Source organism: Pteronotus mesoamericanus, unplaced genomic scaffold (assembly GCF_021234165.1).
Source record: "Pteronotus mesoamericanus isolate MK-2021 breed Mesoamerican mustached bat unplaced genomic scaffold, CSHL_Meso_final contig_20, whole genome shotgun sequence".
Lineage (NCBI taxonomy): Eukaryota > Metazoa > Chordata > Mammalia > Chiroptera > Mormoopidae > Pteronotus > Pteronotus mesoamericanus.
The window spans coordinates 12482593-12510401 of NW_026555085.1; the positions used below are offsets into that span (position 1 = coordinate 12482593).

At 48.2% G+C, this 27809-nt stretch overlaps 3 protein-coding genes across 3 annotated transcripts; 2 read left to right on the top strand and 1 right to left on the bottom strand.

Moving 5' to 3' along the window:
- Positions 1 to 3194: 3194 nt before the first annotated feature.
- PTCRA (pre T cell antigen receptor alpha) lies at positions 3195 to 8883 on the top strand. Its single transcript, XM_054568763.1, is given in 6 exon segments — positions 3195 to 3252; positions 5796 to 5855; positions 6284 to 6604; positions 7590 to 7634; positions 8311 to 8766; positions 8769 to 8883. Coding segments are annotated over 6 exon segments (1002 nt in total). The 3' UTR covers positions 8831 to 8883.
- Positions 8884 to 10872: 1989 nt separating this feature from the next.
- On the top strand, positions 10873 to 18740 carry CNPY3 (canopy FGF signaling regulator 3). The gene is made up of 6 exons (XM_054569373.1): positions 10873 to 11147; positions 14772 to 14895; positions 15544 to 15640; positions 17118 to 17240; positions 17481 to 17598; positions 17949 to 18740. The coding sequence occupies exons 1-6, from the start codon at positions 10991 to 10993 to the stop codon at positions 18164 to 18166; spliced, it is 837 nt and encodes a 278-aa protein (XP_054425348.1). The 5' UTR covers positions 10873 to 10990; the 3' UTR covers positions 18167 to 18740.
- Positions 18741 to 22889: 4149 nt separating this feature from the next.
- YJU2 (YJU2 splicing factor homolog) lies at positions 22890 to 24640 on the bottom strand. The gene has a single exon (XM_054569371.1). It carries the CDS (start codon positions 24600 to 24602, stop codon positions 23634 to 23636), a length of 969 nt encoding a protein of 322 aa, XP_054425346.1. The 5' UTR covers positions 24603 to 24640; the 3' UTR covers positions 22890 to 23633.
- Positions 24641 to 27809: the final 3169 nt, after the last annotated feature.

Below are 27809 nucleotides of genomic sequence, written 5' to 3' on the forward strand. Positions count from 1 at the left end.
GCTGTGGGTTCCCTTTCCTGCCAGGGCACATACAAGAATCAACCTATGAATACATAAATAAGTGGGACAACAAGTCGATGTTCTCTCCCCTTGCTAAAATCAATAAGTAAAAAACATTTAAAAAAAAACATAGTGAGATACCACTTTGCACACATTAGGATGGCCCCTATCAAATTAAAATTAAAAATAAAATTACCAAAAGATCCAGCAATTTCACTTCTTGGTATATACACAAAGGAATGGAAAACAGGGTCTTGATGAGATATTTTTGCACCCATGTTCACAGTGGCATTATTCACAATAGCTAAAATGTGGAAGTAACCATTGAGGAATGTCCACTGAGAAGTGAATAGATAAGAACCAAAATGTAGTATATACCGAGGATGGAATATTATTAGCATTAAAAAGAAAGGAAATTCTGACACGTGCTACAACATGGATGAGGAACCTTGGTGACATCATGCTAAATGAAATAAGCCAGGCACAAAAAGACAAATTCTTTATGATTCTACTTGAATGGGGCGGTCAGATTTACAGAGACAGAAAGTAGAATGCTGGGAGGCAGGGGCTGGGGAAAGGAGGGATGGCGAGTTAGGCTGCTTCATAGGCGCTGAGTTTCAGTTTTCCAAGATGAAAGGGTTCTCCGGGCGGCGGGGGGGGGCGGGGGGGGGGCGGGGGATGGTGGTCGTGGCTGTACAACCGAGGTGAAGAAGTTACTTGACACCACTGAACTGTGCACTTTAAAGTGGTTAAGATGGTGAGTTTTATGTTATGTGTACTTTACTACAACTTAAAAATTTAAGTTAATCCAAAAAAATCAAAGGCCTTTAAGCCAATAATTTTAAGAAAAATTCTTTATGAGCAACCATATCTGTTCCCCAAACTGGAGAACCCAAATGTTTAACAATAAAGTAATGGCTAAATAAACTTTGGTACATCTGTAGTTTTCTTTTCAATAATGTTTTATTTCATGATTTTTTCAATAATACAGATTCACTGTAGAAAATTTGAGAAATGAACAATTATGAAGATGAAAATAAAAAGCTATCCAAAATCCTAAAGTGCAGAGATTACATTCTTAACATTTGGTCTGCTTTCTTCTAGGAGTAGTTACATATTTCTTATACAAAATTGAGTAAATAGTTTCTACCTAGATTTGTATACTGTTTGTTTCAACTTTCTGTGTATGTAATTATGTATACACACATATAAAAAAGGAACATTTATGACTTCTTACTATGTACTGTAGGTGTTCAACACCAACAGGTTCTTAGAAACTATGACTTTAAGCAAAATTATGTATTAGGAAACCAATTTTACCATAGGCTAACTGATAAAAACAAGAGTTATGTTCCTGTGGCATATCTCTGGTCATAAAAACATCACAAAAATTTTAAGACCCAAAACACTTCTAATATTAAACATCGAAATAAATGTGGAGTATACATGCATTTAGAAAAGATTAGTAAAAACAAATAAGATAATTATTTTCCAACCCGTTTATTCCAGTTCAGGGTCCCAGGGGGCCAGAGCCCGTCCCAGCAGCCGAGGGCGGACCCCCTGGGCAGCCCGCCCCTCCATTGCGCGGCGCATCGCGCGCGCCCACACTCACTCAGACCGAGACGACGCGAACACCCAACTCACCGCATCGCTGATGTGTGGGAGGAAACCCGAGACCCAGGAGAAGACCCAGGCAGATGTGGGGAGAACATGCAAACTACACAGACAGTGGTCCTGTCAGAAAACGATTTCATTTCCTCATCAATGTTATAAGGAAACAACATTGAACGAAGCTACATTATTCAAGAACTTACTATATAAAGAGTGGTGCTAAATCCTCTTCGTGGTTCATCTTGCTTAAATATCACAGGACCCCTCTGTGGTATTTTCATCCCCACTGTAGATGAGGGAATTGAGAATGAGGGAAGTAAGTGATTTGGTGGAAGTCACACAACTGAACCACCGAGTCAGAGTTGAAAGCCAGGCATTCTGCCTTCGCAGCCCATGCTCTGAACCGAACTATTCTATATCCCATGTCATTAAACATTCTTTATGGGTAGGTGAGGGGAGGTAGAGGATGTTATGGGGGGATAAATGGTGATGGAAGGAGACTTAGGGTGGTGAACACACAATACAATATATACAGATGATGTATTATAAAACTGTGCACCACATAGGTTACGGGTGCACCACAATAAATTCAATAAAAAAGTAAAAAAGAAAAAAGAAACCCTTCTTTGAAAACATGATTTGAAAAACTGCTGCATAATATTCACTGATATAAATACATCAAACATGAATTCATTCAACCCTTCCCCTAGCATCGAAGAATTAGGTTGTTTCCCATTGCTCTTGCTTTTTAAATGTCATACTTCAAAGCACATTTTTGTGAATAAATCTTTGTCTTATAATGACTGAACCTCTCATTATTTCATTAGGGTACATACCTAGATGGGAAGTTTTAGGGTCAAAATGACACCGAGCTAAAATTTGTGGAGCCATTGAAAATAGCATTTATAAAAAGTTGATTTTTTTTAAAAGGGGGGTTTTATGTGACAGTGCAGGGAATATATGGGAAATCTTTGAACATTCTGCTCAGTTTTGCCATGAACTTGAAACTTCCTTAAGAAAAATAAATTCTATTTCAAAGGGGTGGTGTAGTAACACAGAAATAAGTTCACTGGGTTTTTTGGCTACAGTAAGGCCAGCCATCAGGAAACGGTTCAAGCCCTGGCTCTGCTACCGGCCAGCCACATGGTCCTGGGCAGGCCACTCAGTCTCTCTGAGCCTCAGTTGCCTCACCTGTGATAGAACTCACAGTCACTGGGTGGATGGAATGAACGTTGCATATTAAGTCCTTGACATACTCCCTCTTGCTCTGTACCCTGTAGATGGCAGGGCCGGTGACTGGGGAAAGGTTTTGCGTACTGTGAAGTGCTCTTCAAACGGGAGGCAGTGTGTGCACGCAGCTTCTGCTGTGGGAAGGGCAGCCTGAGTTTCCTGGCCCCATGAGAGAGAATTGGGTTTGGGGGCTGGGGTGGAGTGGGAGGGGCCCCTCACCAGGGAAACGGCTCCGGGGTGGAGCAGCTGAGGTGCAGCTGGGCCTGTGGCCTGCGAGGCAGTCTTGTGGGTGCTTCCTCCCCAAGCCCACACCTCGGGTCTGCAGCTGTGTCCTGCCTCCTCTCAGGTGGGCCATGGCCGGGACTTGGCTGCTGCTTCTCCTGGCCCTCGAGTGTCCAGCCTTGCCCACAGGTGAGTCCCCTCCCTGCATCCCTTTCTGTGCCCCATTCCCCTGTCCCAAACCCCTCTCCCTCCGGGCCTCCAGGTGTGGGTGAGATGCAGGGAGGCAGAACAGAGGCATTGGGGGCGGCCTGGGGAGGGTCTCACCAGAAGGCCATCTTCCCCTTCCCCATTGTACCCTCCCTCCCTGCTACCTTGCTCTGGAGCCCCAAATCCTGCTCCTCTGGAGTCCACAGGGTTGGTAGCGAGAGTAGTCACCTCTTGGAGGTATAGACAAACAAGAGCAAGCTGGATGGGTGTCCGTGGGCGTCAAGGTGGGGTAACCAGGGCTGTAGTATGTGATACAGGGTGATGGGATGTGGGCAACCTTATGAGGTCCTCTCCTGTCCTTCCAGTCCAGGTCTCCCGCCCTCAGGGTGCACTGTTCCAACAGGGCTCAGAGTGTCTCATGTCCACTCCCAGCTTCCCCTTATCAATGGGCTCTCAGGAGGAGTCCCAAGGCCTCAGTACTTCCCAGGTGTATTTACCCCCAATTCTGCAAAGATCAACGCTGGAGCCAAAGGACTCCAGTTTTGAGAATTCCAGCTTAATCTAAAAGCCTGAGAATATTTGCACGTGTGTGTGAGGGGAAACTCCTTGACCTTTGAATAAGGACATCTCCTTGAGCTAAAGCTGGCCCCCAGTTTGCCACCAGCTCTCCCTCCTACGGAGTTGAGCCACACCCATGTGGAGCAGGACGTGCCCGTGGCAGGAGGCCTGAGCTCTGCGAAGGAAGCAGCCAGGCAGATGAGGAGCAATCTTGGGAGGTTTTTGGAGGAGGGAGATGCTTAACTTAACGTGGGGAGTGTTTCTATCTGTGTAACTGAAAAGGCTCAGCCTGTGGTCCCTGGAGCTCACTCCCAGCCTTCTCTACTCCCTTTGTTTGCGATACCTTATTAATATTGGAATTGAATAATAATACTAATATTCACTCGCCATGGTGTTCTACATTCATGAACTTTAATCTTCACAACAATTTTGGGGGGATGGTGTCATTAACGCCGTGTTATTGATGGGACCATTCAGCCTCAGTATATTAAGTGACAGACGAACCAGCTCTGTCTGAGGCCACATCCCAGGCTCGGTCCACTGTATTATCTAGCAAAATCTTAGTCATCCTTCCGAGGGGGGTGATATATGGGATTTGCAGTCACAGAGATCTGTTCAAGTCTACTTACCATCCATGTGCCACTAGGTAACTTGTTTGACCTTCAAGAAATCTCACATGAGCATACCCACCCCTACATCCCCACAAGATACTCTGGTACCCTTCCCTGCACCTTGGGCATCTCTTTGCCCTGGCTGCATTTAATCATGGTTTTAATTTGTTTGGAGGTTTTAGCCTTTGAGATTTCATTTATATGAACAAATATCCAACTATTCAAAAATAACATTTTGTTATATGTTAAATAAATCATCTTTGCTAAAAAGAATAAGTTTGTGGAAATTAGGACTATTCAGGAAAATATAAGACAGGTGTTTGCAGTGTCTACGTGACTTACTTTTGTTTTTTTTAAGTATGAAATAATACAGACATATATTTTAAATAGGTGGTTTGTATGGTACATGAATTATATCTAAACAAAGCTGTTAAAAAAAGCAACACTACAGCCCCAGCTAGTGTGGCCCAGTTGAGTGGAGCGTCATCCCGTACAACAAAAATGGGGGGTGGTGTGAGTGTCCAGTTCCTGGTCAGGGCACATACCTAGGTTATGGGTTCAATCCCCATTCAGGGTGCGTATGGGAGGCAAGCAATCAATGTCTTTCTCTCCCCCTTCCTCTCACTCTGAAATCAATAAATATATTTAAACACACACAGACACTATGGACTTACAGAAAAGAATCTAGAATAATACAATAAACACCTGTGCATACTCCACTCAGATTAACAAATGGTTAAAATCTTGCCATATTTGAATCAAACTTATTTAATTTTTTTAATTTTTTAATTTTGAGAGTACATTTATTAAAGCTGAGGACAGTGAAACAAGGAAGGATCTAGGATAGAAAAAGCAACAGGAGAGACCTGGGTGGGGCTGCTTTGGCTCCCTGGGAAGTCAGAGAAAAGGGGCCTTGGAGACAGGTTCGGGGGTTAGCCCAGGAGGAGCTGCGCTGCCCATTGCTCCCCCGTCTGCGAGTCGTGTGGGGACCCTTAGAATTTAGGAGATGCACTCCTGTGGGGGAAAGTGAATCAGGATGTTTTTGTTTGTTTAAAGGTTTTTATCTATTTTTAGAGAGAGGGGAAGGGAGGGAGAAGAACATGGATGTGCCAGAGAAACATCAATGGGCTGCCTCCAGCACGCCCCCAACAGGGGACCCGGCCCGCAAGCCAGGCATGTGCCCTGACTGGGAATCAAACTGGCAACCTTTCAATTTGCAAGATGATGCCCAACCCGCTGAAACAGGATGGTCAGGGCTGTTTTCTGTTTGTTTGCTTGTTTGTTTGTTTGTTTTTTTGTTTTAAAGAAACAAAAGAAGCTACAGAAACTTTTGAAGCCCCTTTGATCTCATTCCAGGTCATATTTCCTTGCCTGCTTCCCCAGAGGCAACTTCTCTCCTGCGCCTGGCACAACGAGGTATTACGTGTTTATTTATGTATCTGCTGTCTTTCCCATGAGACTGAGTTTCTTGAAAGTGGGACAATATATTAATTGATGTTTTATCCCCAGTGCCTTGCACAGACAGGTTCAAATATGATAGAGAGGTGATGAAAAGATGGGATGGATGGACATATAGATGGAAAGTAGAGAGCATAGATGTAAGAAACATGGATGATGGAAGAAAAGATGGATGAATAGATGGGTGAATAAAAGGATGGAGGGAATGAAGAGTGTTTAGATGGGTAAATGCAAGGAGAGAGGGATGGTTGAGAGATGGAAGGATAGATGGATGGTAAAAGGACAGAGAGAAGCATAGAAACCTACAATGAGATGCTGGCCTGGGTAGGAGTGGAGGGGGAGGCATGGACACCTCTAGTCCCCGACAGGTGCATGCTTTCTTACAGGTGTGGGTGGCACACCTTTCCCCTCTCTGGCCCCACCGATTACACTGCTGGTGAACGGGAAGCAGCAGATGCTGGTGGTCTGCCTGGTCCTTGACGTTGCACCCCCTGGCCTTGAGAGCCCCATCTGGTTCTCAACAGGCAACGGCAGCGCACTGGATGCCTTCACCTACGGCCCTTCCCCAGCTGCGGATGGTACCTGGACTAGCTTGGCCCAGCTCTCCCTGCCTTCTGAGGAGCTGGCATCCTGGGAAACCTTGGTCTGCCACACCGGGGCTGGGGCTAGGGGCCAGAGCCAGAGCACAGAGCCTCTACTGCTGTCAGGTGGGGTGGAGCCTGGGGCTCTGCGGATGCACCCTATCCCCTTCACACACCCTGGAACCAGGACATGGTGGGAGGGGAGGCAGGGCCGCACCATGAGGGCATGAAGGGTGTCCAAGTGCCCTCCATCTAGGTGAAGCGATGCCTGGGCTCAGAGCAGGGTCACCTCAGGGCCCTGAGTCCTGGGATTTGCAAATGTGACATCTCATTCAAATCCAAGCTCTGATGCATGACTCCCAAGAGGTAATAATGCCTCCTTTCTCCTGGGATTGAGGTATATATCAAGGGAAAGGAATACACACACACACACACACACACACACACGTATACGTACATACACATACAGACACACCCTATTACCTACAGCTAATCTCTCTCTATATATATCTAGGATTAATATTTATGTATCACCCTATATATGACACCCTACCTATTAGAACCAAATAATAATTAAATAATACATTGCTATCACTTACTTATTCAGTGTTACTCTGTGCCAGGCACTAGTGTAAACACTTTACATTTATGAAGTAGGTCATATAATTTTTCTCACTTTACAGGCACAGAGAAGTTAAGTACTATGTCCAAAGCTAGTTATTATTATTATTACTTTATTAATAACCAGATGACTGACTTCCTCTTTTTTGGATTATGTTAGTTTTGTCACCTCCCGGGTGGCAATGTTTGTTGAACAAATGCCCCGCCTTTCAAAGAAGGCTGCTGAGAAAATCGATTCCTTGTCTAAAAGTGCTGAGGCACCTCAGCCTTCATCGGGGGAGGGGAACAGAACAGGGAACAGAGGGGAGTGAGGGAGACCTGGGCCCCTCAGAAGAATTGCAGCAAATGAGCTCAGGGTTCCCACTGCTAGTTGATTCGTCTGGTCACTCGACATGCCAAGAATAGCTGCCCTGATTCAGGGCTGGGGCATAGCACTGGGGTGGGGGGCACAGCCCACCCCAAATCTCACTCCCTTCTTCTTGGCTGGCAGGAGAGATTTCTTCAGCTAGGACCTGCCTCTGGGAACCTCTTAGGGGTGAGTACCGAGGACCGAGGACCGGGACCTTAGGCTCTGTTGGGCTCTGGCCTGATGGGTCCTACTGGGGCTTGGTAGGCGTTCCCTGTGAGGCATCCTTGCTGGCCTGGACCACTGGCCAGCCCGGGCCTCTGTCTACCAGTATAAGAGCCTCTGACCCCAGCCCAATTCCTGGACCCCAGTTGAGAAGCGCAGGTGAGAGCTGACAGAAGGGTTCTTGAAAGTCTCCTTGGACAGCCTAGATGAACGGTCTCAGATCAGAGCCTTGGGAGCACTGAGAGCCTTTGGAGCCTTGGGAGACCTGGGAGACCTGGGAGACCGGGCGGTCGAAAGTCCCACCACCTGCCGGACGGAGAGTCACCAGTCAGGCTCTCTTCCTGACCAAATAAGACCTTTGAGCTAGTTCCTCTCTGCACCGGATGCTGATTCCTGCCTGGCCTACATCTCCCTGGTTTTGGGGAATAAAATAAAATAAAAGGCTAGGCAGGTATTTGTTATTATTACCAGTAACAGCTGAGGTTAGACACCAGGAAAGCCTTTCCCTGAATTTGGGGGATGACAGAGGAGGAATGGCAAGGGCAGAAGACAAGGCCCCTCTTCTCGGGTGAGCTCTGGGGGCGGCAGATGCATGAGGAGCTCCCAGCCTCCCAGCCTCTCCTTCTCCCCACTCCCGCAGGGATGCCCGGCCAGGCGCTGCGGCTGGGGGCGCTGCGGCTGCTGCTCTTCAAGCTGCTGCTGTTTGACCTGCTCCTGACCTGCAGACACCTCCGCACCCCGCCCGCTGCGCTGGGGCACTCGGCTGGGGAGACTCGCCTGCTGGACCCCGGCATCTCCGCGCCGGCCCCAGGCCCGCAGCCTCGGCCACTAGCAGAGCCCGGCGCCCCCAGCAACTGGAGTCGCTGCAATGAGAGGGGAATCACAGGTCAAGGACAACCCCGGGCCGGCCACGCGGTTCACACCCACCCTCCCATTCCGCGTCCAGATTCCAGCAGGAGCTCAGGCTGGGAGGAGGGGGCGCTCTCCATCCACCCAGCCTGGGCCCGGTGCTCAGGACCCGCGCCCACGATCCCGGCTGTGTCTGACCTGCCTCCTCCTGCAGCCCGGAGCTTCCTGGGGGCGAGGCTGCCTCCACCTTCGACCAAGGCCCTTCTGAGGGAAAAGGCTGCGTGCCTTCCATCAGACTGGGAGCCCCTTGAGGGTGGTGACAAACCCAAGCCCTGGGATCTGAAGTGCAGATAACTGAGGACTATTAAAGGAGAATTTAAGTGACACAAGCAAATGAAAAACACGTATTTTAATTCATATCTCCTCTTGGAGGAGGGAATTTAGCAGATTTAGAGGGGGCAGAAACCTGGGAAGGCTGGCCTGAGGAAGAGGGCTTACTGAGGGCAAGACCCTGGGAATTGCAGTGGGGCTCGGGGTTTGGGGAGGACACTGTCCCACCTTTGTCTCCTTGCCCTGCAGCCAGGTATGGGGCCAGGCTCCTTCTCTGTCTCCTTATGCTGGCCCAACGTCTGTGAGAGGTCAGGGCAAGGAGCCCAGGAACCCATGAACAGGGCCAGGATCCCAGAGTAACGGGAGTCTGTCCAATACCAAGAGCTCTGATGGTAATTCCAAACTTACACATTATGAATCAATTAAGGGTTATTATTCATTTCACAAACATTCATTGAACATCAACTCTGAGCCCAGCACTACAGAGGTTTGTTGTTTTGTTTTGCTTCCTAAAGAGGGTTCTTGCACTGATTTGAGGATCGCATAGTGGAGGTAACCTGTGTGTCACGTTTCTCCAGTACTGCCAGGAAATCCAGAGGTTCCTCTCAGTAACCAGCCCAAAAATCTCTGGGTGCTTTCATGTGAATCTAGATGTCCTCTGAGCAGCACAAGACATCTGTTGGGTGCAACACGGTGCTACCTTGGTCTTCCCCCAAGGTACAGGCAGAGAACTATGCTCTAACACTGCCCCCCCCCCCATATGGTATCAATGACACTTCCACCTTCCGTGAGCTTCTGTGCCCTCAGCTGCTGGTCCATGAAAACCCTCACTGTCTCCTCCACTGTGCACATCTCACCAACCTGTAAGAAGATTCTCCCACCTCTTTTTGGATTATTTGCGGGGGGTGGGGGGAGTGTCCTGCAACCTCTGGGGATGAATCTGTCCACCACACCCACAGGACCTGCTCCTTCCCCAACACTCACACTGAGAAGGGCATAGGCTGGGTCAGGGAGGGGGCATGTCCAGTCGTAGCCCCAGACTATCCAGTCATCACCACTGAGCTTCTTGACTCGGTAAATGTCTTCTCATTCTGGAAGCAGGGCTTCCCTTAGCTTCAATACCCCTCTCCATTTGTCCCAATTCCCCCAATCCTGCCCTGCTTCAGATTCTAAATCCCCACTGAAACTGGCTTCCTGTTATTTTCCAGGAGGGTCCCTGGGCCTAGGTATTAGTAAGTTAGGTCCCTAACTTCTGGGAGCTCAGAATCCAAAGAAATAAATAATAGAGCATTAAAGGACTAAGGTTACAAGCTACAAAGAAAATTAACGCATGAACTTTTTACTATCTGCTCGATTAGCTTTAACTCCATTATGCTACTTGAACTTCCGAGCAACATGCAAGCCTTGAATAGCTTCTGGAAGGATCACTTACGTGGTCATCATACAGCTAGGAACTGAGGCTCAGATAGGAAGTAATGTGTTCTAGTTCTCACTGGGACAAATCTAGGGTTCTTGGGCACTAAGAAAGCTGTTTAAAGGCTGAAGGCTGTTTGAGTCGTCCTAGTCTCACCCACGGCGCCTACTAGACTGGCTGGCAATTAGAACAGTAATAATAAAATTTAAAAAGTGGTGATCAGTAAGAGCTTTCGCTGCATTATGACCCTAGCCGGGAAGTGACGTGAAAGGAGGCGGAGAAGGCAATGAAGACGGCCTTTCCCACGTCTTCTAGGACCAGCATGCCCCACCCCCGCCGACTCCGGCCCAGCTGGCTGCTTCCTCTCCCGCTGTCCTAGTCCCCCAGCCCCTCCCAGAGACTCCGTTACAGGGAGGGAGAAGATGTTGCCATTGGTCACTGAAGACACCATCCGCTCTTTTATTGGTCCAAACCGAAAAAAGATCATCCTCCCATTTGCTAAAGGGCGAACTCCGAAAAGCCCATTGGCTGCTCAGTCCGCGGGCCTTCGTCGGCTGCGGGGGCGGGCCGAGGCGGCCGGAGGGGGAGGAGGAGGGAGCGGGCCGGGGGCTCGCTGGTGCCCGGGTTAAGCCGAGGCACGTGTGCAGTCCCGGAAGCGGCTCCGAGAAGCCACCCTGCACGCGCAGCCGTGGGAATCGCAGCCCTCCGGGTCGGGTCCAGCTGGACCATGGAACCATTGCTTGAGCCCGCCCCCCAGCCTGGGACCCGCTGGCTTCGGCTTCTGCTTCTCCCCCTGCTGCTGCAACTGTCCATCCCGGAGCTGGGCCCGAGCCAGGCCCAAGCCGAGGAGACCGACTGGGTTCGCCTGCCCAGCAAATGCGAAGGTGAAGGGGCGGGGCCCACGGGAGTGTCTTGCGGGAGAGGCAGGGCTTACGGAGAAGACTCGGGGGGAAGGTGCTGACTCCCGAGCTGAAGTCTCTCCATTCATTGAACCTACTATGTGCGTGGTTCTGTGCGGGACGCTGGGGATACAGGGCCAGGCGAGAGATCAGGTCTCGGTGCACCTGGAGCTCATAGATCTGTAAAAAACAAGCAGTTATTCCTCAGGGTAGTAGATACCGTGATAGACGAGGTACAAGGGGGGCGAGTGAGGAGCACTAGTCCAGCCTCTCACAGAGATGGGGGGAAAGGCTGGGTACAGGAAGCACAAGAGTAGGAGTTAGCCGGGTGCAGAGAAGTAAAAAGGGAGGGTCCCGCTCAGGAAACCACAAATGGAAAGGCCAACTTTGAGGAACTGAAAAGAGTCATATGACTGGTGTGAGGAGAAGGAGAACCTGAGACTCTCCCCTTTGTGTCCTCACCGAAACCTGATTTGTGTAATTAGCTGTCTCCATCACTAGCTTTGAGCTGCTTGAAAACAGGGACCTCCTCTCAGGTATTTCTTGAATAAATATAAATACACGGAAGGCTGTGGATGTGTGTGGAGGAAGGAGGAGGGTCTGAAGCCTAAGGGTAACTTTAGGAGAAAAATAGAACCTGGGAGAACTTGGTGAGGGAGGGAGATTTTAGGAATATGGAAAACCAGAACATCCCAATGACAAAAGGGGTGAGGGGGGAGAGAGAGAGAGAGGAGAGAGGAGAGAGAAAGAGAAGAGTGCTAGCACACAAAGCAGCGATCCAGGACTATCAAGGGGCCTGCCTTTTCTATTGATTGATTTTTAGAGAGAGAGAGGGGAAGGGAGAGAGAGAAACATCGATTTCTTGTTTCTTTTATTCACCCATTCACTGGTTGCTTCTTGTATGTGCCCTGACCGGGGATCAAACCCGCAAGCTTGACGTATCAGGATGATGCTCTAACCAACTGAGCTATCAGGCCAAGTCAGGCCTACCTTTCCTTCCTCCCCTCCATTTCTCCTCAGGCCTTTACAGTTATTCCTTCCTTCCTACCTCCCTAACCCTAGGCCATCCAGCAAGTTGGCTATAACTCTGTTTCACCCCAGTTCAAAGCCTACCACAGGCCAGATGTTCCCTAAGAACTGGGAAGTGGTGGTGGGGTGGTTAAGGACACATAATCCTTCCATTTGAGAGATTAAGGTGAGATGCTTCAGAGCTGGGCCAATTCACTGGTAGGTCCCCCAGTGTGCAGTCCAGCCTATATCTTCTCCGTCTGTCCCTTGAATAGGCGGTCAGAAGGTTACGCTTTCCTTTTACTCTTCCTCTAGTCCTAAACGGCAACCTTTGGAGGTTTCACTTCCTCCGTTCTGTTTTCTATTTTATTCTCATACCAAAGAGACCCTACTGTTAACCTCATATTCTCATAGCCTAAGAAACTCACATTTCTTTTTCTTAGAAGCATTCACAGACTCATTGAAGAATAGAGCTGGCAAGGATCTTTGAGATCATTCTTGTCCAACCTTATTTCAGAGGTAACTGATAAAGATTACTTTAAAAGGGATTTGCAGTCACAGAATAGCTCGACAAACTCCAACCCTTAGGCTTCTCTTAATAGTGTATTTGCTTTTCTTTATCATTATTATACCTTTGTTATTAAACGCTGACTGCCTCTGGCCCACAAAGCCTGCCTCCTGGCTCAGTAGCCTGACTGAAACAGGCTTTGGCACAAAGGAGGGAGACCTTGCCCAGAAAAATAGTAGGTGGATGTCCGTGAGGGTCTGGTGTCTGTACCATAAGTCTCCTCCAAGTCTGATTCTGGGTGGGATTCCCAGGCGGAGTCTTGAAGAGGTAAGGTTAGGAAGAAGTGAGAAGCAAGGTGTGGCTGATGAGTGTAAGAGATGCATTGATGGGTTCCGACCTCCTGGGCCTGGGATACTACTTGTTGAGAGTATGGAAGGAGGGGCAGAGGAGCCAGGGAAATGGCGGCCTTGCGCAGAGTATAGGACAGAAGTGGGGAGGGAGCCCAGATGGTCCTGGATGGAGAGCCAGGGAGATGAGACGCCCTCAGTTCATCTTGGGCTCTGAAATCACCAGCTTATATTTTGGAATTTTCGTGTATTCCAATTTCTCCAAGCCATCTAGTAGTGAATATGTTACAAAATTTCACCAAGCAAGCTTCCAGGGGATGTATTCATTTTGGTGGTAAATTGATTTTCTACCAAACTCTGCTGTTAGTGTTATAACAACGCTGATGGCATTTAATCTGCAGACCATATTCTATTCAGACACATCAGAAACTACTCAACCACAAACACCGTCTCTCTCAGCAATATTCATCATGTGTCTAACACATACAGAGTCCCAGACTGGAGGAATACAGAAGAAATCCAGGACATGATACTCACTTTGGGTACTCTTGTAGTCTACCTGTAGGGACACATGAAATGACCAAGGGCCCTTAGTTTCTGTCCAGTCCCAGAATGAAGTTAAGAGCAAGTGAGATTAGGCCAGAAAGGCTTCCAGGGGAAAAGGCTTTTATGGTGAGGTTGGGAGAATGGGAAAAAAAAACCCAAAGGCCCTAGAGGGCAATAAGCACTTTCCTAAGGCCTGAGGCACCTCACACCTCAGTGGTAGCACCCCTTATGCAGTGAAAATTATTTGTTTATACTTCTTTCTGCTCCATTAGACTGAGTGTCTGGAAGGGTGCAGCCTTGTTTTTATTTCTGTATTCCCAAGCAGTGCCTGACACACAGGAGTTGCTTAATCATTATTGGAGGAAGAGGAAAAGGAAATAAGGAGATAAATGTATAGAAACAGTAGAAACAAGGCCTCTGGAAGGAACTGAACAAATTAACTTTGCAGGAATAGAGAGCTGGGGTTGTCACAACATATGAAATCCAGTGACAAAACAGTCTTAAAAGGTATTTGGGGGACAATTGGGGAAATTTGAATATAGACTAAGTATTGGATGATCTTGGAATTATCGTTAATTTTCCAAGTATCAAAATTGTTTCATGGTTAGGTAGGAGAAGATCCTTGTTCTCAGAAAATGCGTGTGACTTATTTATGGGTGAAAGATGATGATGTCTGAAACTTTCAAAATGGTTTAGCAGAAGCCATGTATACAGGCATGGGCAAAAGTAGGTTTACAGTTGTGAGTATGCAAAACAGTTATTCTTGTGTTTTTTTTGGTTAAAACTGTAAATCTCCTTTTGCCCACCCCGTATATTGTTGATATATTATCACTTTGTTTTATGTTATATATTAGAGAGAGCTGTTGGTAAGCCATCAGCCATGGTGGAATATGAATGGAAGGTATATATTCATTGTAGTCTTTCAGCTTTTCTATATGTTAAAAAATGTTTAAAGTAAAAATGGTGGGGAGTAGAGGAGCAGGATGGAGCTGGGTGAAATGCAGTCAGTGTGGGATAAGGGCCAAGCGTGGATGGGACCGTGGATCTTGAGGCCAAGTTTCACCCAGTGAACTCCTTCTCTGCCCTGAGCACTGACTCAGCCCATTCTGGGAGAGGCATCCACTGGAGTCTGTCTTGCTGGGAGCTGGCTGCCAACAGACACGTGTACTCAGTAGGCTGTGCTGTGTCTCCCTCCCTCAGTGTGTAAATACGTCGCTGTGGAGCTGAAGTCAGCCTTTGAGGAAACTGGCAAGACCAAGGAGGTCATTGACACAGGCTATGGCATCCTGGATCGAAAGGCTTCCGGCGTCAAATACACCAAGTCGTAAGTGAATGTGGACCCACAGGCCGGGCCTGCTTTGTTCCTCAAGGCTTCAGCAGCTTGCAGTTCCTTTCTCCCTTCTAGCCAGGCAAGCCCACCAAAGGGAGGCAGCTCTCACTGAGACCTCAATTTGCACACTGGTTCTACCCTGAGCTAATTGGGTGGCCTTCCTAAATCCCTTAACCTCTCTGGGCTTCAGGACTGTTGGACCTTATCAGTGATTCCCAAACTCTTGGATTTCATGGACCAATGCAATTTTTAAAATGTTGGTCACATAGGATTACCAACTTTTAATTTTGCCAGGTATAAATATTTTTAAAAAACAAAAACTTCCATCAGCTGTGATCATCCTTTCAAAATGAAACATTTTAACATCAAACTTTTATACATTTTGCTTTTTAAAAAAAAATCTACTGACTCATTGAGCTTTATAAAAAAAAAATTTCTTCCAGTAGAGCTGTTAAAATTTTGTCTCTCTGGTCTGTGTTCCAGCATTCAGAGCACCCAGACCAGATGACCTATCTTCCTTCCAGCTCTGACTTCCCATTGGTGAGATTCGCAGGTGTTGGGGTAGCAGGGCTGGAGGGACGGACCGCTGACCCACGGGGCTGGGAGGGGGACTCAGCCCCGCTTGCGCTGCTGTCTCGGCAGGGACTTGCGATTAATCGAAGTCACTGAGACCATTTGCAAACGGCTCCTGGACTACAGCCTACACAAGGAGCGGACTGGCAGCAACCGGTTTGCCAAGGTGGGACTGTCTTGTCCTTCCTCCTGCTGGGCCCAGCCTGCACGTGGCTGAGGTGGCTGAGTGTGTCTGTTGGCGGGGGTGCGATTTAAAGATCCTGCCCTAGGAGCTTCCCTCCTTGGCTTCGTCCCATTCTTTGCGGATTGCTGTTTGCACTCCTCTCCTGGATGGCCCGACTCTTCCATGGCAGTGGGCACATTCATAATGGCCTGGGCTCGCCCTTCAGGGTCCTGCTTCAGTCTCAGACGGCAGAAACACTCCCAGGCGCAGCCCCCAGGAGGATCAAAAGCACTCGCGCAGGGAGACATCAGGATGTAGGGGTTTGGAGATGTCAGAAGACTCTTAAAGGGTGGTGATTACCCTGTCCCGCCTCTGGGCCCACAGAGCACCGGCCTCGGCCTCCATCGGGGTGCCTCTGTGACATGGAAGGCACTTACCGTGTGCATGAACGCTTCTCCCCCCGGAGAGTGGGCTTTTTACCACAAGGCTCGCATTTCTTTGCCTCTGTGTCTGCAGTGCCTGGCACATTTCTCCACCTAAGCACCTTCCTAGCAAAGGAGATGAGTCAGAAACCCCTGGGGGCATGGAGAGGTTTCCAGAGGCAGAAGTCTTTGTTTTTAGTGTCAAGCAGCAGAAGTCTTAGGTTTTACCTTTAAAATTTTTCTGCATTTTGTACCCTAGTTGGAAATAAATTCATGTTTGCTTTAATGTAAAATTTTAAAGTTATTTTCCGTAACAAGAAAATTAGAAACAACCTAACCATTCACCTGTAGGGGGAGTGGTAAATAAATTTAATAGATGTGGCTATTGAATGGATTATTACACAACTGAAAAACAAAGAATGAGGTAACTCTTCACAAACTGAACTGAAATTATCTCTAAGGTGTATTATAAAATCTTAAAAAAGGCAGAGTGTGTAATAATGATCTACATCGCTGCTTGTGTAAAAGGTGGGGGCAGAGGAGAGGAGGATGCATTTGTACACATTATCTCTGGAAAGACAGAGTATGTTGTCTCCAGAGAGAAACCTAGGTAGCTGGCAGAAATATTTTTTGTAGAACAAAGAGTCTCTCTTGCCTTGCCTGCCCCCTTTTCCCACCGAGGAAAGACACAAGCCCTTTGAAGAACCCGCGGCAGGGAGTGGGCCTGGGTGTGGGGGAGTGAGTGTGCCCAGCCAGAGTGAAGAAGAGCCGAGACAAACATTTCCTGGAAAGGGAGTACCCGTTCAAAGGGCCTGAGGGCAACAGCAGATCATTTGGAAAGGATGAGGTGCGGGGAGGCGGGACAGGGTGTGGGTGTTTGTGTGTAGGGGTTAGGGGAGGTAGGCCTAAAAGAGGGGAGAGGAAGGTGAGGTCAAGCGTGAGAAGCCTAGAGGGTCGTGACCTCTCGGAGCTAGGTCCTGGGGCCTCCGACACCCCCAGGAGAGGAGGGCAGGAGGCAGAGGGGCGACTCTGCCTCTCACATCTGTCGCCTCCTCCAGGGCATGTCAGAGACTTTTGAGACCCTACACAACCTGGTACACAAGGGGGTCAAGGTGGTGATGGACATCCCCTATGAGCTGTGGAACGAGACCTCTGCAGAAGTGGCTGACCTCAAGAAGCAGGTACAGGCCCTTCGGCCCTCAGGGGTGGGTGGGCCCCGCAGGGATGGGTGGGGATTGGTTCTGCTGCTGAGGAAGGCCACCAAGAGTTGAAGGACTTTGCTCCTTTCACCTGCCTGGCTTCAGTTTCCTTGGGATCATCACAGCCACCTGCCTGCCTTGCGGTGGGTTGTGAGGCTCAGCAGAGCTCTGGAAGTGAGTCGGTGCTGGGGCTTTGCCAATTCGAGGTATTGTGATCAACAGTGCGACGTGCTGGTGGAAGAGTTTGAGGAGGTGATTGAGGACTGGTACAGAAACCACCAGGAGGAAGACCTGACCCAATTCCTCTGCGCCAACCATGTGTTAAAGGGCAAGGACACCAGTGAGTCTGAGGGAGGGAGGAGGCAGGGTGGGCTCGCCTTCCATTTTATTGTTTGCTTTCCTTCAGGGGAGGTAGGTTGGCAGAGGATGGGAAAGAAAGAAGGCATGGAGTTTGTCATAGGATCTCTGCTTTCAAGGAGCTTGATGTGACAGGGTGGGGTGAGAGGCACTAACACCAGGTGCAGAGTAACTTGTGGAGAACTCAGGTGCCCCCAGAGAGGCCTGGGGGCCACAGTGAGGTGGGAGTAGGGACATCGGGCACCGACTCCAGTTACTACTCCCAGTGGCTCCCGAGCAGTGCTCCTCTCCCAGGAAGCCAGTCTGCTGAGGGTGTCTCTCCTCCTCGCCCAGGTTGCCTAGCAGAGAAGTGGTCTGGCAAGAAGGGCGACACAGCCACCCTGGGAGGAAAGAAGTCCAAGAAGAAGAGCAACAGGGCCAAGGCATCTGGGGGCGGCAGCAGCAAACAGAGGAAGGAGCTGGGTGACCTTGAGGAAGATCCCAGCCCCGAGGAGGATGAGGGCATCCAGAAGGCGTCTCCCCTCACACACAGCCCCCCCGATGAGCTTTGAGCCTAACCCAGCATCCCCTGAACCAAGGCCCCTGGCGTGGGAGTTGAAGACTCCGGGGGCCTGGCTCTGGCAGGCGAAGACAGACCATCCGGCCTCCGGTCCTCCCTGCTCCGCTATGTCTTCTTCTCGTCGGGGAAAGACACAACCCTGGGAAGAACTCGTATCAGCTGCCGTCAGCCCGCGCCAGCCTTTTCTCTCTGGCAAGCATTTCTGTCCTGTCAAGGCTTCAGGCAGGCCGTGCGATTTCAGGACTGCTGGGGACTCCAGAGTGAATTCAGGGGGGGCGGGTGTTGCTGGGTCCCAGGACTGGAGCCCTCTGGAGCCTGAGGGGAGGGCACACCTGGCCTTCATCTCCCCTCACTCCTGCCCCCGCAGGCAGACAAGACTACAGGCCCCAGCTCCTCCTCTCTGCTCACCCTCCTGTGGACACCTTGTGCTCTGCCTGATCCTCCCCAGGGTTCACAGAGTAAAAACCTTTTGGCCTTTTTTGTTCTGATTTCTGAGTCACCTTCAGCCCCTCACAGGGGCCTGGAGTCCCCTGTTGCTCTTCTCTGCCCCTCACCTTCCAAGCCTTGGGGGTTGAGGATGGGGAGAGCCTGGGCCATTTTGGGATGAAGAGTGAGCACGGAGTGAGGCCCAGCAAAATGCCCTGGCCCCTCCCCGCAGCCACCCTTGGTCTCGCTGAGCTCCCCAGGCCAGGCGGGCCCTCACTTGTGCCCTGGGCACCTGCCTCTCCTCTCTCCCCCAGGGCTTTCCCATTTGTTCTGTAGTTTATTGGTGACTCCGCTAGCTCTTGCCCCATTCCCACCTCCACCTGGCCCTGCCTGTTGGTCTTGAACCTTGTTCCCTGATTGATTGCTCTGCTCTAGCTGTTGTTCCTGGACCCTAAAGGAGAGGACACCCCAGTCCCCCAACAGCTGGTTACGTCATGTTCCCTGGGGGCGGGGGGCCGGGGGCCGGAAGGCTGGCCTCGGGAGAAGGGGTGGGATTCAGGCACCTGTCCGGCCTGCCCTGACGGTAGGGATCCGGGCGGTCAGCAGCAGCAGCAGTGACGACTGCCCTATTCAAAGTGCTCTCCTGTAGCCCAGCCATGCACTTGTGGGCTGGGTGCTGTTAACCTCATGCTGTAGAAAAGGAAACAGGCTCAAGTCAAGGTACATGCCCAAAGTCCTTTTGTTAGTAAGTGTGCAGCTGCCAGGGCGCCAACACCTGGCATGGGCAGTGTGATTCACGTGGAACTGGTCTGGTCTGGATTCTTGGCCTTAACCGACCGCTACCAACAAGCCTCTTTTAGAAGGAAAATAGGAAGCAGCTGTTGCTTCTTGGAAGGCGGGCTTGGTGGAGGGTGCCGCCGGCATAGAGTCCCTGTCAGGTCCCCCGCACGCACTCACACTGCCTGGCTGGGCCCAGGGGGCAGGAGGGGGTGTACTGCTGAAGTGCCCCCGATTCTTCAGCTCTGGGGTAAGAAGCCCCCTCATAGCTTAGGCTCAGCCCTTCCCCTTCCCCAATTTGGGGTAGCCAAGACCATAGACAGTGGGACAAACTGCCCAGTAGAATAGGTGCTCCCCCCATCCCCTGCCCCACTTTCAAAAAGACATGATTTTAATGTTAATATGTCAAAAAGCCGGCAGGCCTCTGTTAACCGTTGTTTGCTCTAACAGACTGTATGATGAGTACTGGGTGGGTCTTGTTTTTGAGCTTTCTCTGCAGGGAGCTTACATAAGCTGGGGGGGGGTCTGACACAAAAGGGGGGACATGTACACTCTCAACAGTAGGTTGTGGGGATTGAAGCATTCCTGCCCAGCCCACCTGCTTAGAACAGGTCCTTGAGGGAGGATCATTTTTTTGGTCTGGCCACCCACTGCCTCATTTCCAGGACTCACTTGTCAGAAGGGCTGTGGGATCCCATCCTCAACTTCGTTCTGAGCATAGCAAATGACTGGGGGTAGGGTTGGGGGCAGGAACCCAGGGCTGGAGAACCTTCTGCAACCCCCTGAGCTGTCTAGGATTTGACAGCTAGTCTCATTCGCCCATTCTGTCACTCACCTGAACCCATAACACTTCAGTGCCTGGCTTACGTCTGTCCCCAGAGCTTTATTGATCCTTAGAGTAGGAAGAGGCAAAGACCTATCCCCTTACTGGGGTGTTGGCCCAGTGGCCCAATCCCATGCCAGGCCCAGACCAGAGGGCAGAAAGCGATGTGACTTGATTTGCTCTTTGACCTGTGGCCACCCTGTGATGAGAGCCCTCTCCCTCCTCCCAGCCCCTCCAGGGCCGGCACGTTGCGCACTCACCAGCACTCCATCAGGCAGCTTCTTCCCCAGCCCCGCGTACAAAAGGCATTAGGCAGGCTGCAGCCTGCCAGGTTTTGTTTTTTCTCCTCTCCAGATCACACATGTAAGCCTTTTTGAACCTGAATACTTTCCCACGCCCCTTCCCTCCATAAAGTGACTGCCTGAACTCGTTAACCTGATCTCAGCCTCCTTCTTAGAAACCCTATTCTAATAGGGTTTCCTGCACTCACCTGGACACGAGTTGCCTGGAATGCTTGTTAACATGCAGATGTCTGAGCCCACCTCAGATTTGCTGGGTTGGAGATGTAGGAGCTGGCACACTTAAAGATCTCTCGCGGTTATTAGGATGTGGCCAGCTATAACCCACCTCACCAGGGGAAGCTTGGAGTGCTGCGCTGAGGAGGCGCAGGGCTTCACTGAAGTCACACTGTTAGGGTCTTATCCTCAGAAACATGACTTGTCAGGACCCAGAGAGGATCTGTCTCAGTTGGAGACATCCATCTTCCAAAATCACAAAGGCTGATAGACAAAGGGTAAGGCCGGTTTGTTCCAATTTAATGATTAAAACAACCATAGGCCCAAACAGTCGAGTCTTAGGGATTGGGCCTCTGTTTATTTTAAAGGGCAGCTCTAGGAGGCTGACTCCGCTCTGCTTCCAAGCCCCTGGGTGGTATTTCTGTGCAGCACCATTTTGCAAGGTAGAAAATGGTGCTCTTCACACATTTGACTTCTGTCAGAATGATGTTGTAATACAAATTTTGTTCACAGTAGACACTTGATCACCAGGATTTCTGCCAGAAAGTTAAAATAAATATCGAAACCGATGAGGTTTGTGGTATGAATGGCAGGCAGTCCCTTAAATACAGAGCCCTTGTGCAGTGCACAACCTATCCAAATGTTAACAGCAGCTCTACATCAGTTAGGTTTTAAGTGCTAACAAAATTCCTCTTATATTTTGATCTTGAAAAAAAGAAAGCACATTTTTCACAACAGAGGCATGATCCATGCCTAACTGGTTTATGGAAGGGCTCTGTGTACTAATCCTTGTGGCAGAGGCAGCTGAATCTCTCTAGAACATCCACCAATGGCCTAGGTAAGGAGCTTCACTGAATTAATAATAGAAGCCACTTTGAGCACTTTGTGGCAAGCACACAGCTCTGCATGCTTTACTCAGCTCATTTAATATAGCTGTGATTGCTACATGGCCATAGGTTTTTTTAAACTATTGAAGTAAAATACATCTACAGAAAAGTGCACATAAGTGTATACAGTTCAAAGAATTTTTACAAACACCACCCAAGTCACCAGCATCCAGGTCATGAAACATTATTGCCATCACCCTGGAAGCATCACACCCACAAAAAGAGCAAGGAGTTTTGTCTGTTTTGTTCCCTATTATATCCCCAGCACATAATTTAGTGCCTGGCACAGAGTAGCTGCTTAATAAATATCGTTTGAATGAATGAAGCATAGAAAGGTTAAATAACTTGCCCAAGGTCACTTTTAGTAGGTGGCCCAACCAGATTGGACCTAGGTGGAATGGCTAGGTGCAGTGTCCTGGGACAGAGCCCTATGCCATTGTACCCTGCAGCTACAGCTGGTTCGAACACCATCTTCCCCTTACATAGCTCTCTTCTGGAAGGCAGACCAGCTGCTGTCTGCTAGTCTATTTATGTCTTCAGAATTTAATGTTGGGAATGCCAAGAGTTTAACCTTCAAGTCTTTCTTCTCAAATTTTACATTCACGTATAGCTTAAAGCCAGCTTGATCCTTAAGCTACCCTCAAAGGCTGGCTTTTCTCTTTACAGTTTAAGAGGAATCCAATTTTATTCATTCTTTCTCAAAACTGCACCCTCCATCTATAAAGGTTGTAGAGACCAACAGAACTTAAAATTCCACAAAGTGATTTTGACTGTGTACAGGGAGGTGTCGCTACACATTGGGAGGGGAGAGGAGCACACTGACTCCATCACCAGTTTCAGGGGGCAACACTTACCACTACCACCACCACCCCTAGAATATAAAAGGTTCTCTGTACAAAAACCAAAATAAAACACTAAAAAAGAAGTTATTTTGTTAGGAATTACTTACCAAAGTGATGTTGGTATATTCCTCTTCAACTCACCCATATGTGATGGCATGTGGTAAGTCACCTGTTTCATAAGCAATGCTTAGCCTGTTACCAGGGCTCAAAAAATGGGTCATTTTTATGTGGCAAAACAGCTCAGAGAGCAGGCTGGCATAGACCAGAGATATTACTGGAGGTTAGCACAGCATAAAGCTGTTTTTAACAAAGTGTGAAAAGGTCAAAGAGAACCTCTCTTCACATACATTGGTGGAATTCTCATAGATGCACACTGCTTAATAGTACTGTAGACACCATTAATTAGTATTACAACCCAAAGATGTAAGGACCAACTTTACGGTCACTTAACGAAACTTTATTAATCAGACTGAGTCTTATTTGTTATATTAAACAGTCCAAGAAAGGATCCATTGTAATAAATCTGCTAGCAGAGTCCATGGGAGTGATGGCTTTCCACCCTTCCCACAGCATCCCTGTGTTCAAGGTGGGCAGACAGCAGAAAATACTTTTTTTCAGTAGCTTGGATTGGAGTTCAGAATCCATCCTTTGAAAAATGAATTTCTATCTATTGTGAACTGAAAACAGCCAGAATGTCTTCCATTTGTAGTTACTATATATACTTCACAAGTCTAGAATTTTAATGTATCCTTAAGCAGGAACTGACTTGAATTATGTCCAGTGGCAGCAATATTCCCAAGCTAAAGTCTTGTGTGTGTGTTGGTGGTCCCTTTTACTGGTTCCAGACAATTTTGTGGTGGAAAGGGACGGAGCCAACAGAGGGGGTGGTGGGCTCACCCACATGCCCAAAACATGACTAACATCTCAAGGGCTGTCCAAGAAAGAATGCATCCCTCCAGGGATGTCGCAATCCTAAACTTAGTGCCAAGTGGAGGGTAGTATGAGCTGCTTTGGATTGGTGGTTGACGGGAAAGGAGAGAATCCGAGTCCCTCAGCTGAAGCCCTGGCTGGTCCCACCAGCCTCAGAAGACATTTATTTTTGTCTGCCTGTGCTCTGGTTGGTGCCAAGGCCTCTTGCCCAAACCACTAGTTGGAGCTGGATACATGAGCCTCGGCCTGGATAAGGGCCTCAGTTGCTGCTGCTGCTATCCTCGCTATCCGAATACGCACCTAGCTGGCTCAGGGAGGAGGTGCCGGGTGTCCTGGGTGCAGGGTCTGCTGCCTTCCCATTCTTCACAGTGTCCAGGGTGGGTGCCGGCTGGCCCTGTGGGGTGCTGCAATTCAGATATGTTTTCTTCACCATGACAAGGCCTGACAGCTGGGACCTGCTAGCAAGGGTGCCTACACTCCGCTCCCAGCTCTCCACCTTCTTCTTCGCCTTCGGAGCCTCATCTAGGATAGCGGTGGGATTGGGCCGGAGGGGAGGCGGAGGCAGGGTAGGTGCAGCAGCATCCTCTTCCGAATCGGAGTCCTCCAGTAGTCTTCGTTTCCTAGCTTCTTCCACCAAGGCCGCAGTCTCCCTCTCATCCTCCTCCTGCTCCTGCTTCTGTCGCTCCTCCTCAGATAGACGGTGCTGCCGCAGCATGGCCTCAAAGTCCACGTGCGCCTGCCGCTGGTTCAGGTCCTTGAGCTCCTGTAGGTTCTCCAGTACCTCCATCTCCAGTTTGGAGTCCTTGGTTCGGTTCTCCAGCACCTTCATGGGGTTGTTCAGCTCCTCATCCTCCCGCTCCTTCTGCACTCTCTTCTCCTCCTCCTCCAGGAGCTTCTCAGCCTGGAAGTTCCGCGTGGCTCCGTGCTCCATGGTGTAGTCCGTATTTTCGGGGTCTGTCTTGAAAGTTATCTCTGCCAGGCAGCGCGTGCACTTGATATAGAAACGAAAGATGGGCAGACCCAGGTAGACTTCGTTCTGCACCGTCTCTTTGCGCGCGTTGAACTTCTTACCCTTATAGATGTATTCTCCGCACGTCTTACACCTCATATTGAAGGGGGCCATCAACCGAACCACGTACTGCCGGTCTTTCGGGAGCTTGAGCTTGGGGATCTTTGACGGGTCAAAGTCGGGAGGATAGTATTTATTTAAAACTTTTCGCTCCGACATCTTCGCCTTCTTTTCTCGCTAGCGCAGAACCGTTCAGGATCGGCGTTTACCGAACTTCCGTGACCGTACGCACACTTCCGTTGACGTCATTTTTTCTGCCTCTATTATTGGCTACAGTATTCACATCTTGCCCTTTTCATTAGCTCCGATCTCCGCCTTTCAGTGTTCGAATCCTTCTGTCTTTCCTCCCGAGTTGCAACCTCGGTAGCGCAACAAAGGTTCCGGAGACTGTCTGGATTGGGGAAAGTTACGAGACGCTGCACTAGTTAAAATTTTGTACGACGAGCGGCTGCTGGTCGCGACGCTCCCTGTTGTTCATGCTTTTAGTCGGCAGATAGAGCGCTCAGTGTTGAGCGCTTGCCTTGTCTGGTGGCCTCTGGGAGTCCACGCGTTACTATGTCCCAGGGCTTACGTTGGGACTGAGGGCAGTTCCCACGGGCTACACAGGTTGGGACCAAGGAGCACCCTGGAAGCCCCGCCCCAAATTTATCTTGAATCACAGGCCGACTCAAAGACTAGGTTCCAAATCCACCGCCCGCCCCCCCCGCCACTAGCTGCCAAAAGTCCCCCCACTGCCCACCCCCCGCGTTTTTCCTTTAAAGAGAACATCCCACTCCATTCCTTCACAGGCCTCCCTGCTGCTCCTCCTCCTCCCCGTGCCCCCTCCTCCCTCTTCTAATTAAGGTAACATTGACTTTTTAACCTTGTATAAGTTTTAGATATGCAACTTTGTAGTTCAACACGTATGTATACTACAATGTGATCGCCACCAAAAGTCTAGTTTCCATCCATCACCATATAATTGACCTTCTTTACACATTTTGCCCAACCCCCACCAACCCCTTTTTACTCTGGTAACCACCAATCTGTACTCTGTATCTATGAGTTGTCTTTATTTTGTTTTGTTTGTTCTTTTTTTATGTTTCACATGAGTGAAATCATATTCTTTTTCTCTTGACTTATTTCACTTAAGGTAATGCCCTCAGGGCCCTTCCAGGTAGTCCCAAATGGCAAGACTTCCTTTTTTTATGGCTGGGTTCTATTCCATTGTGTGTATATATCACATCTTCTTTATCCAGTCATCTGACAATGAACACTTAGGTTGTTTCTATATCTTGGATATTATACATAGGGCTGCAATGGACATAGGCATCCATATATCTTTTTGAATTAGTGTTTTTGTTTTCTTTGGGTAAATACCCAGAAGTGGAATAGCTAGATCATATAGCAGTTCAAGCTAAAGGGTTTTTTGGAAAACATTTGGGGATGAAGAATTTAGTCTTTTCAGCCAATTCCAAATAATAAGCATTGCATATGTGAAATATTACCTATTGTTAATTTCTGTTAAGTCAAACTGTACATTAATTTATATTCTGTTGCATTTTGTTCCATGGCCCAGGACCTCAGATTTGGGTTACCTAAAATTCATAGGAACCAACCCAGTAAAACAAAAGACAGGTTCAATATATGTCAGTGAGCAGAGGACATGGACTTAGAGATAAAGGACTGCAATTATTTCGTACATTTGGTAGAAATTAAAGAAGATTAAAACAATCAGGTGCAATTTTCTACCTAATAAAATATCAAAGAAGAATATCTTCCTGTAGAGTTGAAACAAACATTTGTTTTGGGTGACAGTGTCAATTAATAAAAAAATTCCATTTGGAAAATGATTTGATGGTACTTGTCCACATGTTCACTCTCTTGAAAAATTGTGGGAGCATTTTAAATGTTCAGAACTTGGGAAATGATTAACAGGTCTCAGCTCATCTACTCAGTGTAGCCATTTAAAATATGTGTAAGGAAAAAAAAAGATGCTTTGGGACAAGTATGATCACAAAAAGAAAATATGATTTTGACAGTTAAAAATAAAGAAAGAAAAGTCCATGAAATTTTATGTGCACTATATCTTGACATTTTTAAAAAATGGGAGCAGGATGGCTGCTGCCGCATGGAGAATGGGTGGGCGCCGGGGTCCCGCCGGTTGCTCTCTCCGTTCTCTCCGTGGGATCTCCTTCCCCACTCTCCTCTCGGGGTCTCTGACCTGCTCTGCCCCCACCTTTGCTGGAGACCACGTTCTGTAAGACTGCTGTTCCTGACCAAACCTGGTGGGTCTTCTGCCCATTGTATACAGAGAGGCCATATTAAGATAAAACAGATTTTTCAGAGAGAAAAGTGTTTTTTATTCATGAGGCAGCCAGAACAGGAGACAGGGGAAAAGCCCAAATCCATCTGCCTGAATAAAGATTTGAAGCAAATTTAAAGAAGACTCCACAGGAAGATATAAGTTCCACAAGTGCAGACATGCTGCTTTCTTTTTTGCTGCTATAATCTCATTCCCCTGACTATGGAAGAGTTGGTGCTATTTGTTGAAAGAAAGAAAAGGAAAGGAGAGGAAGAAAGATCCTGAAATGAGGCAGAATGCTATCAATAATAATTGTCAATGGCCTATGAGCAAAAGTGAAAAGAGTCACACAGTTGCATCTAGTGCTATTCAGATGTTGACATCTTGGCTCTATGGAAGAGAGGACTTCTGGAGCACAGTTTAGAGTTGCTTGGAGACAAACCAAACTTTGTAAGAGACGGAAATAAACTTACTGTTATAAGAAAAAAAAATGTCTTCCTCTGGATGAGAAAGAAATTATTATTAACTTGAGAACAAAAATTTTGGTCTTTGAAATGGAAAGTACATTTAGGGGCTACTTAAAACCTACAATTTTTTAATCCAAATTTACCACCAGCATTCTTATTATTTTTAAAAACCATATTATGGTTATGTGAGTAAAGTTTTATATGTCTCAAAGTCTTAAGCGTAAGTATTTAAATTAAAACCAAATATTTAAATAAAATTTCGTATCAGTATGAAGAGTGTGTCCTTTAGTCTTTAAAGGCTGAAAACCAATCACAAGGGTTCTATATAAATATTCAAACAACTTTGTTTTAGAACACAGGAAAGAGAGAAAAAGAGTTGAAATAGTTTCTAGACAAGAAAAAATTTTTCTGGGGAGGGTATGGGTAATCATGTTACACCAAATCAAATGCAAGATACTTAAAAAATAATTGTTCTAAGTCATTCTTTTTCTTTTTCCAGAAGGTAATTTTATTTCTAGATGAAACAGAAGAAGAAAATCAAAATACTTTTTAAAAAAGATTTTATTTACTTATTTTTAGAGAAAGGGGAAGAGCAGGAGAGAAAGATCAATGTGT

What these genes read in the sequence shown, in the direction of transcription:
- CNPY3 (XM_054569373.1), top strand. Translation starts at nt 10,991, where the DNA reads ATGGAACCATTGCTTGAGCCCGCCCCCCAGCCTGGGACCCGCTGGCTT. An exon ending in CCTGCCCAGCAAATGCGAAG is followed by an intron (nt 11,148 to 14,771) that starts GTGAAGGGGCGG and finishes TCCCTCCCTCAG; the next exon opens with TGTGTAAATACGTCGCTGTG. An exon ending in GGCGTCAAATACACCAAGTC is followed by an intron (nt 14,896 to 15,543) that starts GTAAGTGAATGT and finishes CTGTCTCGGCAG; the next exon opens with GGACTTGCGATTAATCGAAG.
- YJU2 (XM_054569371.1), bottom strand. Translation starts at nt 24,602, where the DNA reads ATGTCGGAGCGAAAAGTTTTAAATAAATACTATCCTCCCGACTTTGAC.